Raw genomic sequence first — 12,706 nt, 5'->3', positions numbered from 1 at the left:
GCATGAATGTGGGTCGTTGCCCATCTTAGGGACCGGGGCTGAAGAGTGGGGGAGCCCCAGGCAAGTTCTGGGATGAGTTTGGGGGGTGGGCTTGGAGGGCTGCTTTACATTGGGCCCAGCTAGAGGTACAAAAGGGGCAGCAGAAGGTGTGGCGAGCGTGACAGCTCCGTTCTCCCCACGTTCCCTAGAGCTGGGCTCCCTGCTCTGAAGACAGGGTTGAGAGCGGGGCAGGCAGAGGTTAGTTCCAAGGCAGCCCTTCTAGAGGAGAAGGCCCTCCAGCTCTGTCTCCACTTCCCGCACTTCCAGACACACCCACAGCTGGCTGGGCGTGTGCGATGGCTCACAGGAGTCATCCCTGGAGGGAAGGGCTGCTTCATATGGACAGAGGTGTTCCGAGGAGCTGGACTGGCTCGTTTCCAAGTTCCATAGCCTCAAGGCTGTCGTAGTGATCCCAGAAGGCCCCTCCTTTCCTGTTATCCCTGTGCCTGTTCCAGCAAAACACATGCACCCACGCGTGCGCGCAGCCAAGCACGTCTGCTGCCGATGCCTACCTTTGCCTCCTTTGTCAGCTTCTCAATAGGCCCCAGGCAAGGGCACCACAGCTCTCCCTGGGAAGTCTTGCTCCATACCCTCCCCCTCTTTGCCACGTCTCACACAACATCACAACAAAAGCAGCGTCTCCGGGGGCTTCCCTGGTGGCGCAGTGGTTGGGAGTCCGCCTGCCGATGCAGGGGACCCAGGTTCATGCCCCGGTCCGGGAGGATCCCACATGCCGCGGAGCGGCTGGGCCCGTGAGCCATGGCTGCTGAGCCTGCGCGTCCGGAGCCTGTGCTCCGCAGCGGGAGAGGCCACAACAGTGAGAGGCCCGCGTACTGTAAAAAAAAAAAAAAGCAGTGTCTCCTCCCTGAGGTCTGAGACATGAGTGACAGCAGCTGGCTGTGGCCTTAGGGCCAAGTCACTAGGGGCAGCCTAGGGCACCCCTCCCGTGACCTCAGCGTCGAAGGCCTGCACTCCCTGGGGATGTCACTTGACCTTGGGGTGTCAGCCACCGGCCGCCCCGGCTGGGCAGACCCCTGACCAGGAAGGCGGGTCAGAAAGGCCAGGCGCACTGTGCAGCCTCGGGGACACCAGGCCTGCTCTGGGGCTGAGCTGGAGAAGAGGCCAGGGACGTGGGCAAAGGCGAGGGAAGCCTGCAAGGAGAATGGAGCTTCTCGCATTGACGTCTCTCTGCCCTTCTCCGCTCCACCCCTACAGAGCCCCATCGTGACCCAGTTCTTCCCCTCCCTGTTGCTCTGGGCCTTTACGGTGATATTGCCTCTGATCGTCTACCTGTCCGCCTTCCTTGAAGCCCACTGGACCAGGTGAGCTGGGGGCCCCCCCTCCTAGCCCTGCTCTCGGCACCTGCTTCTCCCTCTGCCCCCCCAAACCCCACCAGCTTAGGACTCTGGCTTCCTGTCTGGCCTCAGGAATGGAATAGATATGGGGTGGCTTTGATGCCTGAAACCATCCCAAAACACTAACGATTTCTTTTTCTTTGGAAAGAGGGGATGGGTTTGCCTCTGGGCCTCTGGGCTCAGGGATGCTGAGATAGGGCCACCATACCAGGCATGTGGGGTCAAAACCCAGCCCTCCTCGGGCTGCTCCCTCAGCCTCCAGCCACGCGCTGAGGGTCTGGAGCTGCGGGCAGAGATAGACAGCGCCAGGAATTCCAGGCAGAGGGCAGAGGATGAGAGTGAGAGAGCAGGACTTGTTTGGAAAATGTCAGAAGAGCTGCTATGGCCAGAGCAGAGGAGCCCCTGCACTCAATCTGACTGCAGACCCACGTAGCCTACACAGTGCCCACATCTTAAACAATTAAGAGCTATTTCCTATTTATTAGCACTAATAGTTCTATGGTAGGAGCTAATTAGTTAGAAAGGATTTACCGTATGCTGGGGCAGGTGGACCTGCTTTGGCCTGAAGGCTGCGTGGGTCTCAAAAGTTATTTCCTGCACCAAAAGTTTCTATCATTCTATCAGGCAGTAAGCCAGGAGGTTTATCTTAACAGAAATCCTTACTGGTCTTTCCTCTGGCCAAGAACAGGGTTCATGTTGCTTATTGAAACTCTGCAAGAATTCTGAGTATCATTAGTAATGTCCCTTGAACAGAGATGTCAAGTATATGGTATGTGTGTGCCTTCCCTTCCTTTTCTTATGCCCAAGGCAGACATCACTAGTTGATCATGCTATTCTTTCCTGCTGCTCCCAGCCACAGCACAGCTCACAGTGCTCCGTGGAGATGGCACTGGTATGCACTGTGAAACCATTTTCTAGGCCAGGTAGCCGTCTCTCTCTCTCTTCATTCTGTAGTAAGGCGTTTGGTTCTTATCATGTCTCTCTTTGTTTCCTTCTAGATCAGCTCAGAATCTGATCATAGTGCACAAGTGCTACATCTTTCTGGTGTTTATGGTGGTCATTCTGCCCTCTATGGGACTGACCAGGTACCTCACCTCCAATTCTCTCTCCTCTGTCAGCCAGGCTCACCCTAGAGTTGGAACCTCCTCCTTCAGACACTGTAGGCCCACCTCTGGTTGCTGCAAATCCATTCCTCAAATGACAGTCCAGTGCCTGTCCTGAGCTTGGCATGAGTCAGGTATCATGTGAACTCTAGGCTGTCAGCCATGAACTCTGACCTCAAAGAGCTTATCCTCCAGCTGGGGAAACAAGCTGTACCTATCAGCTAACTGACAGCCCAAGGTGGGAAGAATGTGCAGTAGAAATTCAGAAGAGGGAGAGAACACCATGGGAGCAATGGCTGGCAAAGGTTTGCTAGAGGGGAGGCCTTGAGCTGAAAGGCCAAAGGGTTAGCGCCCAGCATTAAGAAGAGAGGCAGTGTGGATTGGCCAGCTAGAATATTAAGATGCAAGAGTCTTTGGGGATTGGACAAGGGAGGTTGAAAGGAAGGAGGCCAGCCCAAGAGGAACTGAACCCCAGACCTTAGGTCATAGATTCATTAACTGAAGGGTCTGCTTTATTCTTGTTCTTTTTCTTGTGCTTGATTCTTTATTCTAGTTTGGATGTCTTCTTCCGCTGGCTCTTTGACATCTACTATCTGGAACAGGCATCCATCAGGTTCCAGTGAGTACTAGAGTGCATGTTTCAGGTGTACTCCCAGTGTGCATTGGGGCTTCACACCAGGTGGATATGTGTATCCTTTATTTGCTCATACAGGTAGAGGTGAATGCATGTTAACACTCTCATTAGGCAGCCTCTTAACATTTCCTGTGCCATGGACCCCTTTGGGGGTAAAGCCCAGGGACTCCTTCTCTGAATGAACTAATTGTAGATTTGAGGGAAATTGCCCCAAAAAATGTCCTATGTACCTTTTTTTTTTTGCGGTACGCGGGCCTCTCACTGCCACGGCCTCTCCCATTGTGGAGCACAGGCTCCAGACGCGCAGGCTCAGCGGCCATGGCTCACGGGCCCAGCCGCTCCGCGGCACGTGGGATCTTCTGGACCGGGGCACGAACCCGTGTCCCCTGCATCGGCAGGCGGACTCTCAACCACTGCACCACCAGGGAAGCCCCCTATGTACCCTTTATCCAGTTTCCCCCAATGGTAACATCTTGCATAACTATAGTACAATATCACAACCAGGAAATTGATGTTGAAAGAATCCACAGAGCTTGTTCAGATTTTGCCAGTTTTACATGTACTCTTAATAGATTTCTTTAAACGTACAAAATACCTGGGTTATAACAAAAACCAATTATGCTGAAACATAGTTATCAAAATATTTTAAAATTCAAATTTGTAATGCAATCTCTATTAACACGTTTAATAATAGGCTGATGCATTCTAAAGGTAGGCAAGCAAAAGTAACATTTTATTGTTTTAAAGGCATCGGTGTGAAAGGTGATGTTACTTACCTAGAAAAAGAATATTAAGTTGGGCAGGGGAGTGGATTTTTGACAAGGCAACATGCATGTTGTGTTAGATATCCAGCCACTTTCTTTTTTGTTTTGTTTTGGTTTTAGGGTTCCAAATGTTGAAAGTCCCAATTTTCAAAGGTATATTATTGCAAATGACATGCAAGCTTTCATAGCTTGCTTTATAGGGCAAGGACCAGAATTCTCCAAGCTTTCTACAATTAAACTATAACTGTAATAAGTTGATTTTTTTCCAAGATGAGTGAGTTCATCTTTGGCTAGGTCATTATCTTCAATACAGTTTGTATATGAGAAAGAAAAGAATTGTGAGTTCATGACTCAACTCTGATGCCCTCAAGAAGGAATAGTGTTTGAAGGAGTTATGAAATATGTCCAGGGGCTTACAGATTTCTCTTTTCAAGGAAGGTGACAGAATTGTGTAGATGGAGACACTGGAAAGCAACAGAGATGCCTGGGTCACCAGCGTGAGAACAGGCAGTGTGCCCATCCATTCAGGTGGCTGAATGACTACTAGTTGAGGTCGGCCAGCTAGCTATGTGAAACACGCATGTGCAGACAGAAAAGTCTCAATCATGTGAATTTAGCATGTCTAATTTAGTGGCCTGACTAATAACTAGCATCATTTTGAAATGATGATGAGCACAAATGGTATCGTAAGGGCTCAGCAATAAGTACAACACGATATGAAAATACCTCATTTCAACTGGTGACAGACTCATGGCTATGGCTGACATCGCTGTGATTTGTTGCCCATGCTCTTAATGGAAGGAGGTGCTAAATCGGAGAAAGTAAAGATGTAATCTTTTCCCTATTCAAGGTCACAGACCCGCAAAATTCTACTTATGGACTCTCCAGGGTCTGTGGATCCAAGTCAAACAGTCCTTCTTTATTATTTGTTTTGAATTTTATTTTAATTTATTTTTTATACAGCACGTTCTTATTAGTTATCTATTTTATACATATTAGTGTATACATGTCAATCCCAATCTCCCCATTCATCCCACCACCACCACCCGCCCCCCGCTTCCCCCGCCTTGGTGTCTATACGTATGTTCTCTACATCTGTGTCTCTATTTCTGCCTTGCAAACCGGTTCACCTGTACCATTTTTCTAGATTCCACATATATGTGTTAATATACGATTTTTTTTCTCTCTCTGACTTACTTCACTCTGTATGACAGTCTCTAGGTCCATCCACGTCACTACAGATGACCCAATTTCGTTCCTTTTCATGGCTGAGTAATGTTCCTTTGTATACATGTGCCACATCTTCTTTATCCACTCGTCAAACAGCCCTTCTTTAGAGCAAGCCAGTGCACGTACCTCCTAACCCATCCACAAATGCCATAGACCACCCCCAGCCCTGCTCAGAAGGGCCCTTGTTAACTTAAACTGGTCTGAGAACACACGTAGACAGTCAGCCCTCCATATCCACATCTTCGGATTTGACCTACTGCAGATCAAAAATATTCAGGAAAAGAATTCCAGAAAGTTCCCAAAAGCAAAACTTGAATTTGCTGTGTGCAGGCAGCTACTTGCACAGCATGTACGTTGTCTCTACAGCTGTTTACATTGTGTTAGGCATTATAGGCGATCTGGAGATGATTTAGCGTATACAGGAGGATGTATACAGGAGGATGTGCCTAGGTTATATGCAAATATTATGCCAGTTCATGTAAGGGACTTGAGCATCCCTGGATTTGGTATCCACAGGGGCTCCTAGAACCAATCCCTCACAGATACCGAGGGATGACTGTATTGGAAAGCTATTCTCCCCATCTCTACCTCCACCCCATCCCCACTTCCTCAATTCGTTTCCTCTCTCTCCTCCTTCCTCCCAATACCTCTGCCCTTTCCCTCTTCCCCGGCTTCTGTGGCTGTCTTCCACCCAGGTGTGTGTTCCTGCCAGACAATGGCGCCTTCTTTGTCAACTACGTGATCACGTCAGCTTTGATTGGCACAGGCATGGAGCTGTTGCGCCTGGGGTCCCTCTTTCTGTACACCACCCGCCTCTTCTTCTCCAGGTCGGAGCCGGAGAGAGTCCACATCAGAATGGTGAGGGCCAGGCCCTTCCCTGAGCACGGCCCTCAGAGTCTCCCTTGGGCGGGTGTCAGGAAGGGGGCCTGTTAGAAGCACGGAGGGACCGGAGGTGGGAGGCATGGTGAGGTGGGGCGAGGTGCTTCTCGGACACCAGGGTTGGAAGGGAGGTTGCCATCCCAGACAAGGAGCACAGAAGCAGCAAGCCAAGTGGACCAGGTCACCTGAGGAGGACCCCTGCCTTCTGCCCCAGAACCAGGCCATGGACTTCCAGTATGGGCGCGAGTACGCGTGGATGTTGAACGTCTTCAGCGTGGTGATGGCGTACAGCATCACCTGCCCCATCATTGTTCCTTTCGGTGAGTCATCCCTGAAGCTCCCTGGGGACTGCACACCCTCGGACTGGGAGCCCCACAGCATCCAGCTCCCTCCTAGATCAGGAGGGACAGCCTGCCGGAAGGGTGGGAGGGGCCAGGTCAGAGCCAAGCCAGTCAGGGGTTGGGTGGCTGTTTACATAGGATGTTTGTTGACAGAATAGGTTCTAGGGGCTCAAGGGAAGCTGCTGGTCCCAGAGGTCAGCACCGTGGAGCTCCCACAGCCTGTTCTTGGCCCTTGCCACTCTGACAGACCTGAATCTAGCATCTCAGGCCTGGGTGGGGAGCCTTGGGACGGCCGCTGAGCGTGCGTCCATCTCCCGGCCCCCAGGGCTACTCTACCTGTGCATGAAGCATGTCACGGACCGCTATAACATGTACTACTCCTATGCACCCACCAAACTCAACGAGCAGATCCACATGGCTGCCGTCCACCAGGCCGTCTTCGCACCGCTCCTGGGTCTGCTCTGGATGCTCTTCTTCTCCGTCCTGCGGTTAGGTAGGTACCCAGCCCGCCCCAGCATCCCGCCTCTGCCCGTTCCCCATGGCTCCGTCACCCCTCAACAACTCTGGAGGAGCAGAAAAAGGCTGGGAAGCGCAAGGTGTTACTTGTGGAACAGGGCAAAGCCCAGTGCCTTCTCTAGGCCTTGAGGGCTCGTGTTAGAGTCCCGGCAGACCTTGGAAGCTAAGCGGAGGACCAGCGTGGTCCAAATCATATACATTTTGGTTTACAACTTTCAGGGCAAAACCAAAGCAAAACAAACAAACAAAAAATTAAAAAAAAATTCCTATTCCTTCATTCTAACTCAAGACTGGCAGGAAATAAAATATTAGCTAACAGGCTCCATTCGCAAGACATTCCCTCTGGGATCCTAGAAGATGCCTGGCCTTATGTGTTGTCAAAAACCTAGAGGAGGATTCAGAGCCTGCCCTAGCAGCCAGCTTGGCTACACAGAGCTGCTGACCCCGCCCAGCTGAGCTCAGAGACACCCTCACAGAGAGAGGCCCCACAGGCCACATACTGGAACCCCCCGGCTCTCTCCCCTCAGAGCCACCCATGCCCCAGGCAGCAGTCTCTGCCAGCCCCTTCCCAGTCTCAGAAAAGGCTCATGCTGACCTCCCCGTCCTTCTTCCCCCCCACCCCCCACACTTGCCTTCCCTCAAGACACTTGACCTTAACCTTCTCAGTGGTGTGGAGAAGGGAAAGTCCATGTTTTTTCACTGCCTGTCACAGGGGTGTCAGGCAACGTTCAGCTCACAGTTATTTATATGCATTGTCCATTTGTTGTCGCCCCGGAAGCCTTTCCTGCCCCAGCAGACTTCATTTTTTTAATAATGCTTTTTTTCTAAGTCTAAAGAACTACATGTTTATTATCAAAAATAGAGAAAATTGAAAGATCAAAATTTGAATGACCTACCAGCTCCCCTACAGCCTCATGTCTATCGCTCCCACACCTCACTCTGTGCATACGTTTTGGGGGACAGGGCGAAGTGGAGGGAGTTTATTGGTTTACTCTTACTTTATAAAATTGTGATATCCACTTTATACTATTCAGACTTGTATCCTGAGTTTCTTCACTGAACATTACGTTCTGAGCAATTTCTTGCATTATCAAAATACTGTTGAGTACATGCCTTTTAACGTCTGCGTGAAATTCTGTCACTTTTAGTCAGTTCTCCATGGTTGGGATATTGACGTTGTTTATCATTTTTTGCTTTTATAAAAACACAACAATAAACATCATTATGCAATAACTTCTGACTGTAAAGACTGATTTTCAATATTTATGTAGTTAGAAAACTGCTACCATAAAAAAGTTACCAAACATCCCCAAACAAAAATTCTGAATTGCTTTTCCATGCCATTAGCACGTGTGACCGAGCACACTCGCTCCAAAAGGGCTTACAAGGGCCAGACAGAGAAAGACAAGTATCATATGATATCGCTTTTATGTGGAATCTCAAAAAAAAAAATGGTAACAAATGAACTTATCTACAAAACAGAAACAGACTCACAGACTTACAGAATGTACTTACAGTTACCAGGGCGGTCGGGGAGGGATAGATCGGGAGCTTGGAATTGACATGTACACACTGCTATATTTAAAACAGATAACCAACAAGGACCTACTGTATAGCACAGGGAACTCTGCTCAACACTCTGTAATAATCTAAATGGGAAAAGAACTTGAAACAAGAATAGTTACGTGTATATGTATATCTGAGTCACTTTGCTGTACACCTGAAACTAACACAGCATTGTTAATCAACTATACTCCAGTATAAAATTAAAAAAAATTTTTTTTAAAAAGGGCTTACAAGAAAAGGTGTGGGTCTGAGACTGACTGTATTTTGGGGCAGTGGCATAAATGAGTGACTCAGAGATACTTCCCAGGGACCGTGAGGTGGAAGGTAACTGACATCAAGGAGGACGTTTAATGGGCACCTAAGTGGATATTTAAGTCAATTAATTTTTTTCATGGGATCCACTGGATGCCAAATCCTAAACTGGCCAAATAGCACAGAGGGTTGATGTCCCTGTGTCGGGCTCATTGATCAAGTTGTTAAGGGGAGAACTGGGCAGGGACATCTCTGCCCCAGGCTCCAAACTCCTACAGGGGTGCTGAGCTGGGCCCCAGGCATCTGTCAGCCCAGGCGGCATCTCAGCCGGCACCCCTGCCCACAGCTCTGGTCCTCAAGCGCCACGCCCATGCCTTTCCTTCTCCTTGCAGGGCCGCTACATGCCATCACCTTCTTTTCCCTCTCCACCCTTATCGTTTCCATGATACTGGCCTGCGTTGGCACTTTTCTGGGGAAGCTTCGGAAAGCGTCTGACTATGAGGTGAGTCGCCAGCCTGGCTTTCCTCCGCAGGTTCTCCCGGTCCCAGGGCACACAGCTCCTGGACGCCCACCCGAAGCACCACGATGACGAGAGGCTCTTGCCTTCCTCTCTGATGACGGGATGTGCAGACTCAGTGCCGGGTGTACGTGCTGCATGTATCCTTGCACTGGCCCCGGAATCACACCTCCCGGGGCGGGGAAATCCAGAAGACAGCTGTCCTCTCCTCTTCTCCCCTCTTTCATCTCCTCCGAACCACAGGCTGCTGGCCCATCCCTCCTACGATGTGAGCCTAATCAGCCACTGAGCCGCGAGGGCCATTCCAAGGCACGGAGGCTTGAGAGAGAGGATGGAGTGAAGGAGTAAAAGAGGGGGTGGTAAAGGAGGATAACCTGGGGAAAGGGGTCAGTCATCTCACTTTTAAGAATCTCAGGATATTGAACTTGTCTGGAAGGGAGGCCTGGCTCCCTGGGCCCCATGACTCTTTCGGCTCTTTGCCAGTGGGGCCGAGCCAATTATTAGAGAAGGGGTCTAATGCATGCCAACAGGACTGTGCGCTCTAGACCAGCACTTCCTAAAGTGGAGTGACCGCAGAGGTGTACGGGAATGATTTCCAGTGGACTAAAACATTTTATATTTTTCATGATCACACATTTATTTTTCTACTTAACCTTGTTTACAGCAACTGACACAGGATTTCTGTTCATAAGAGTGAATTGTTTCCTTTTCAAATGAATTTAAATAAGAAAGAAAGTTGATTTAAAGTACTAGCATCCTGCTGAGTCAGAGCAGGGAGCCTCTGAGAAGAGGATCTTCTTGCTTCCAGTGGTTCCATATCTGTGGCCCTGGGCACAGGTGCCTGCTGCCCTTTCTACCTGGACCCTCCTCCATCCCCTGGCCCGAGTCCACGCTAGTGAAGGACCAGAGCGAACGACGCCTCTGGCTCTGTCTTCCCAATACAACGGGATCTGGGATCTGGTTACTCAAGGGTCCATTCTAGAGACAGAAGGTGACGGGGGACCTAACCCCTCATTTCATTACAGAGATAGAGGGGAAATTCTGGCAGGAGATAAGGTATTATGGAAGTCAAGGCTTCTCCTAGAGTCAGAGCAGTCTCATCTTTGAACCGCAGCCTCCACTCTGCTTACTCTCTCCCACTGTGGTCCTTGCGAATGGAATATTTCAGAAGGGTCTCCCCAGCTTCCCAGTCTACTCTCTGTCCCCCTGGGCTTCAGCCCTGCCAGCTGGACTGCGGGTCTGGAAAAATAGAAGATGAGTTGAGTTTAAGGGGAGCAGCAGGCCCCTTAAGCCTGAGTTTAAGGTCCAGGCTTCTCTGGACGTGGGGAGGGTGGGGGCACCCTGTGACCCTCCTTGTCTCTTCCGCCGCTGCAGCCCGAGGAGGAGATGGAGACCGTGTTTGACCTGGAGCCCAGCAGCACCTCCTCCACGCCAACTTCCCTTGTGAGTCAGTGCCTTCGACCTGGGACGTGTCGGGAGGCGGGTGCTTGCAGGGGTGGGCTACTCCAGCAGCATTGCGGGGATACCAGCAGTTAGTGGCCACCCTGGGTACTGGGGAGGAGCCGGGCGTCCCTGGACCCCCTCCTCTGATGCAGCAGCCCGTGGCCCTGGCTGAAGAGCCTTCAGAAAGATAGAAGATCTGGGATTTACTCCAGGACATTCTCTAGAAGGAGCTCAGAGAGGACAAGAACAGTCAGGGCGAACCCAGCCACAGGGAGCTCAGTCGTGTAGACGCAGGGCCCTGCTGGGGCTCAGCCTCAGGACCGAAGGCTGCCTCCAAGGGCACAGGGGCCAGGCAGAGTGGCGCAGATAGAGCCGCAGCGAGCTATTGGAAGTCTGCACCGCATGGTAAGGCAGGGGCCGTGCCGGATGAGTGAGTCCGTCAGCTTGTGAAGAGACGAGGCCGGACTCAGTGCGGGGGGTCCAGCAGGCTGGGCGTTGGCTCCCACACTGTGGCTCAGCCTGGAGGGGCGTGAGCGCTCGCCCGCAGCCCGGCCACAAGTGTGGCTGCAGGGCCACTGATGCATGCACTGAGCAGGGTATCGGGTCAGCCCGTGCCCCGATGCCAGGGTGCCTTGGGGAGCACTGAAGAAGGGTACCAGCCAGCCTGGGCACTCAGGGAAGGCTTCCCGGAGGAGGGAACATCTAATCCGACCCCAGGAATGGGAGAGTAGGGGTTACCAGGTGGAAGAGTGTGTGGGGGAAGAGCATTCAAGGAAGAGGATCAGCCTGTGCAAAGACCCCGAAGAGAGAATCTGGAGCACCGGGGAACCTAAGACAGTTTGGGGCCTGGAGCAAATGCAGAGTGGGCGGCAGGGACCGGTGCGAGGGGAGGCCCTTTAGTCATGGCAGCGTTGGGTGAAAGCTCACAGACGCAACAGTGGGCGGATGTGCCCACACCAGGTGCCTAGAACTACAGGTCTGCCTCACTCTGAAACGAACCCTACAGATAGGGCCCGATGAGCTCTGGGAGGTGGCAGGCAAGAAGGAGCTCCAGTACCAGAGAGACAACAAAGGTTTCGAAGCAGGAAAGTCTCTCTTCACATAGCATCTCCCCTGGGGCCCTTCCAAGATGACCCCTCTGGAATATTGTAATCAATCGGTTATTGAAACCTTACAAACTAGACGCGTCACCATTCTCGCTCTTGATCTTTATGATAAACCTGCACGGTAGGGGGTTTTTATCCTCATTTTACAGATGGGGAAACTGAGACTCACAAAGGTGAATTAATTTAGACCCTAGAGTACTACTATGCAAGGACGTGGCAGAACAAGGTTTGAACCAGGTCTGTCAGACTCTAGACTTCGAGCTTTAAAAAAAAAAATTCCTGGAATTGATTTTTTTAAATCTTTCATTATTATAACAGAGGGGTCTAAGCGTTGTAGATAATTATGGGGAAAAAACAGAGAAGCAAAAATAAGAAAATTAAAAGTCCATGTTTCTACCACCTAGAGATGACCACTGATAATGTATATTTTTTCAGATATATAGATATTTTTTAATGACATAATACTGTACACTATGTCATAACCTGCATTTTAAGTTAACAATCTCTGTCTTTCTACATATACGCATGTTTCCCTCTTCAAATACCCAGTCCATATTCAACTTGCCCTACGTGTTCCAGAAATATCTTTTACAGCTTGTCCAGACCAAGATCCAATCCAGGCTCTGTGCGAGATTAACCTGGCACCTGTCCCTTTTAGTTTAGCACCATCTCTGCTTTATGACTTGTTGGAGAGACCAAGCCAGGAGTCCTGCAGAATGTCCCAACTTCTGGCTTTTTCTGGCTGTTTCTTCATGGTGTCTTACAGGAGGTTACACTATCTCCTGTATTTCCTGAAAACTAGAAGTTAGATCCACAGGCTTGATAGATTCAAGTTCGACACTAGGGGCTAGATAGAACACATTACAGGCAGTGCTGTGAGTCACACCAGGCAATATATAATATCCCATTTATTGCCATTAATGATGCTGAAGTGACTCCCTGATTCAGGGATGACTGCTGG

At 50.4% G+C, this 12,706-nt stretch overlaps 1 protein-coding gene across 7 annotated transcripts in view; it reads left to right on the top strand.

Annotated features, from left to right (window-relative positions):
- Positions 1-12,706, top strand: part of TMEM63C (transmembrane protein 63C) — a 71,375-nt gene that overhangs the window by 55,930 nt on the left and 2,739 nt on the right. For 6 of the 7 annotated variants that reach the window (XM_079915058.1, XM_079915060.1, XM_079915057.1 and 3 more), the window contains 8 exons: positions 1,255-1,361; positions 2,393-2,479; positions 3,051-3,116; positions 5,821-5,983; positions 6,219-6,324; positions 6,671-6,838; positions 9,072-9,181; positions 10,571-10,639. In XM_079915058.1, coding sequence (XP_079771184.1) covers positions 1,255-1,361; positions 2,393-2,479; positions 3,051-3,116; positions 5,821-5,983; positions 6,219-6,324; positions 6,671-6,838; positions 9,072-9,181; positions 10,571-10,639 — 876 coding nt within the window. The remainder of the gene's footprint in view (positions 1-1,254; positions 1,362-2,392; positions 2,480-3,050; positions 3,117-5,820; positions 5,984-6,218; positions 6,325-6,670; positions 6,839-9,071; positions 9,182-10,570; positions 10,640-12,706) is intronic. The other variant, XM_079915061.1, reaches the window with a different exon arrangement.

This window comes from Stenella coeruleoalba, assembly GCF_951394435.1.
Source record: "Stenella coeruleoalba genome assembly, chromosome: 2".
NCBI lineage: Eukaryota > Metazoa > Chordata > Mammalia > Artiodactyla > Delphinidae > Stenella > Stenella coeruleoalba.
The sequence above is the reverse complement of the archived record's forward strand: the minus strand, read 5'-3'. Positions and strand labels throughout refer to the sequence as shown.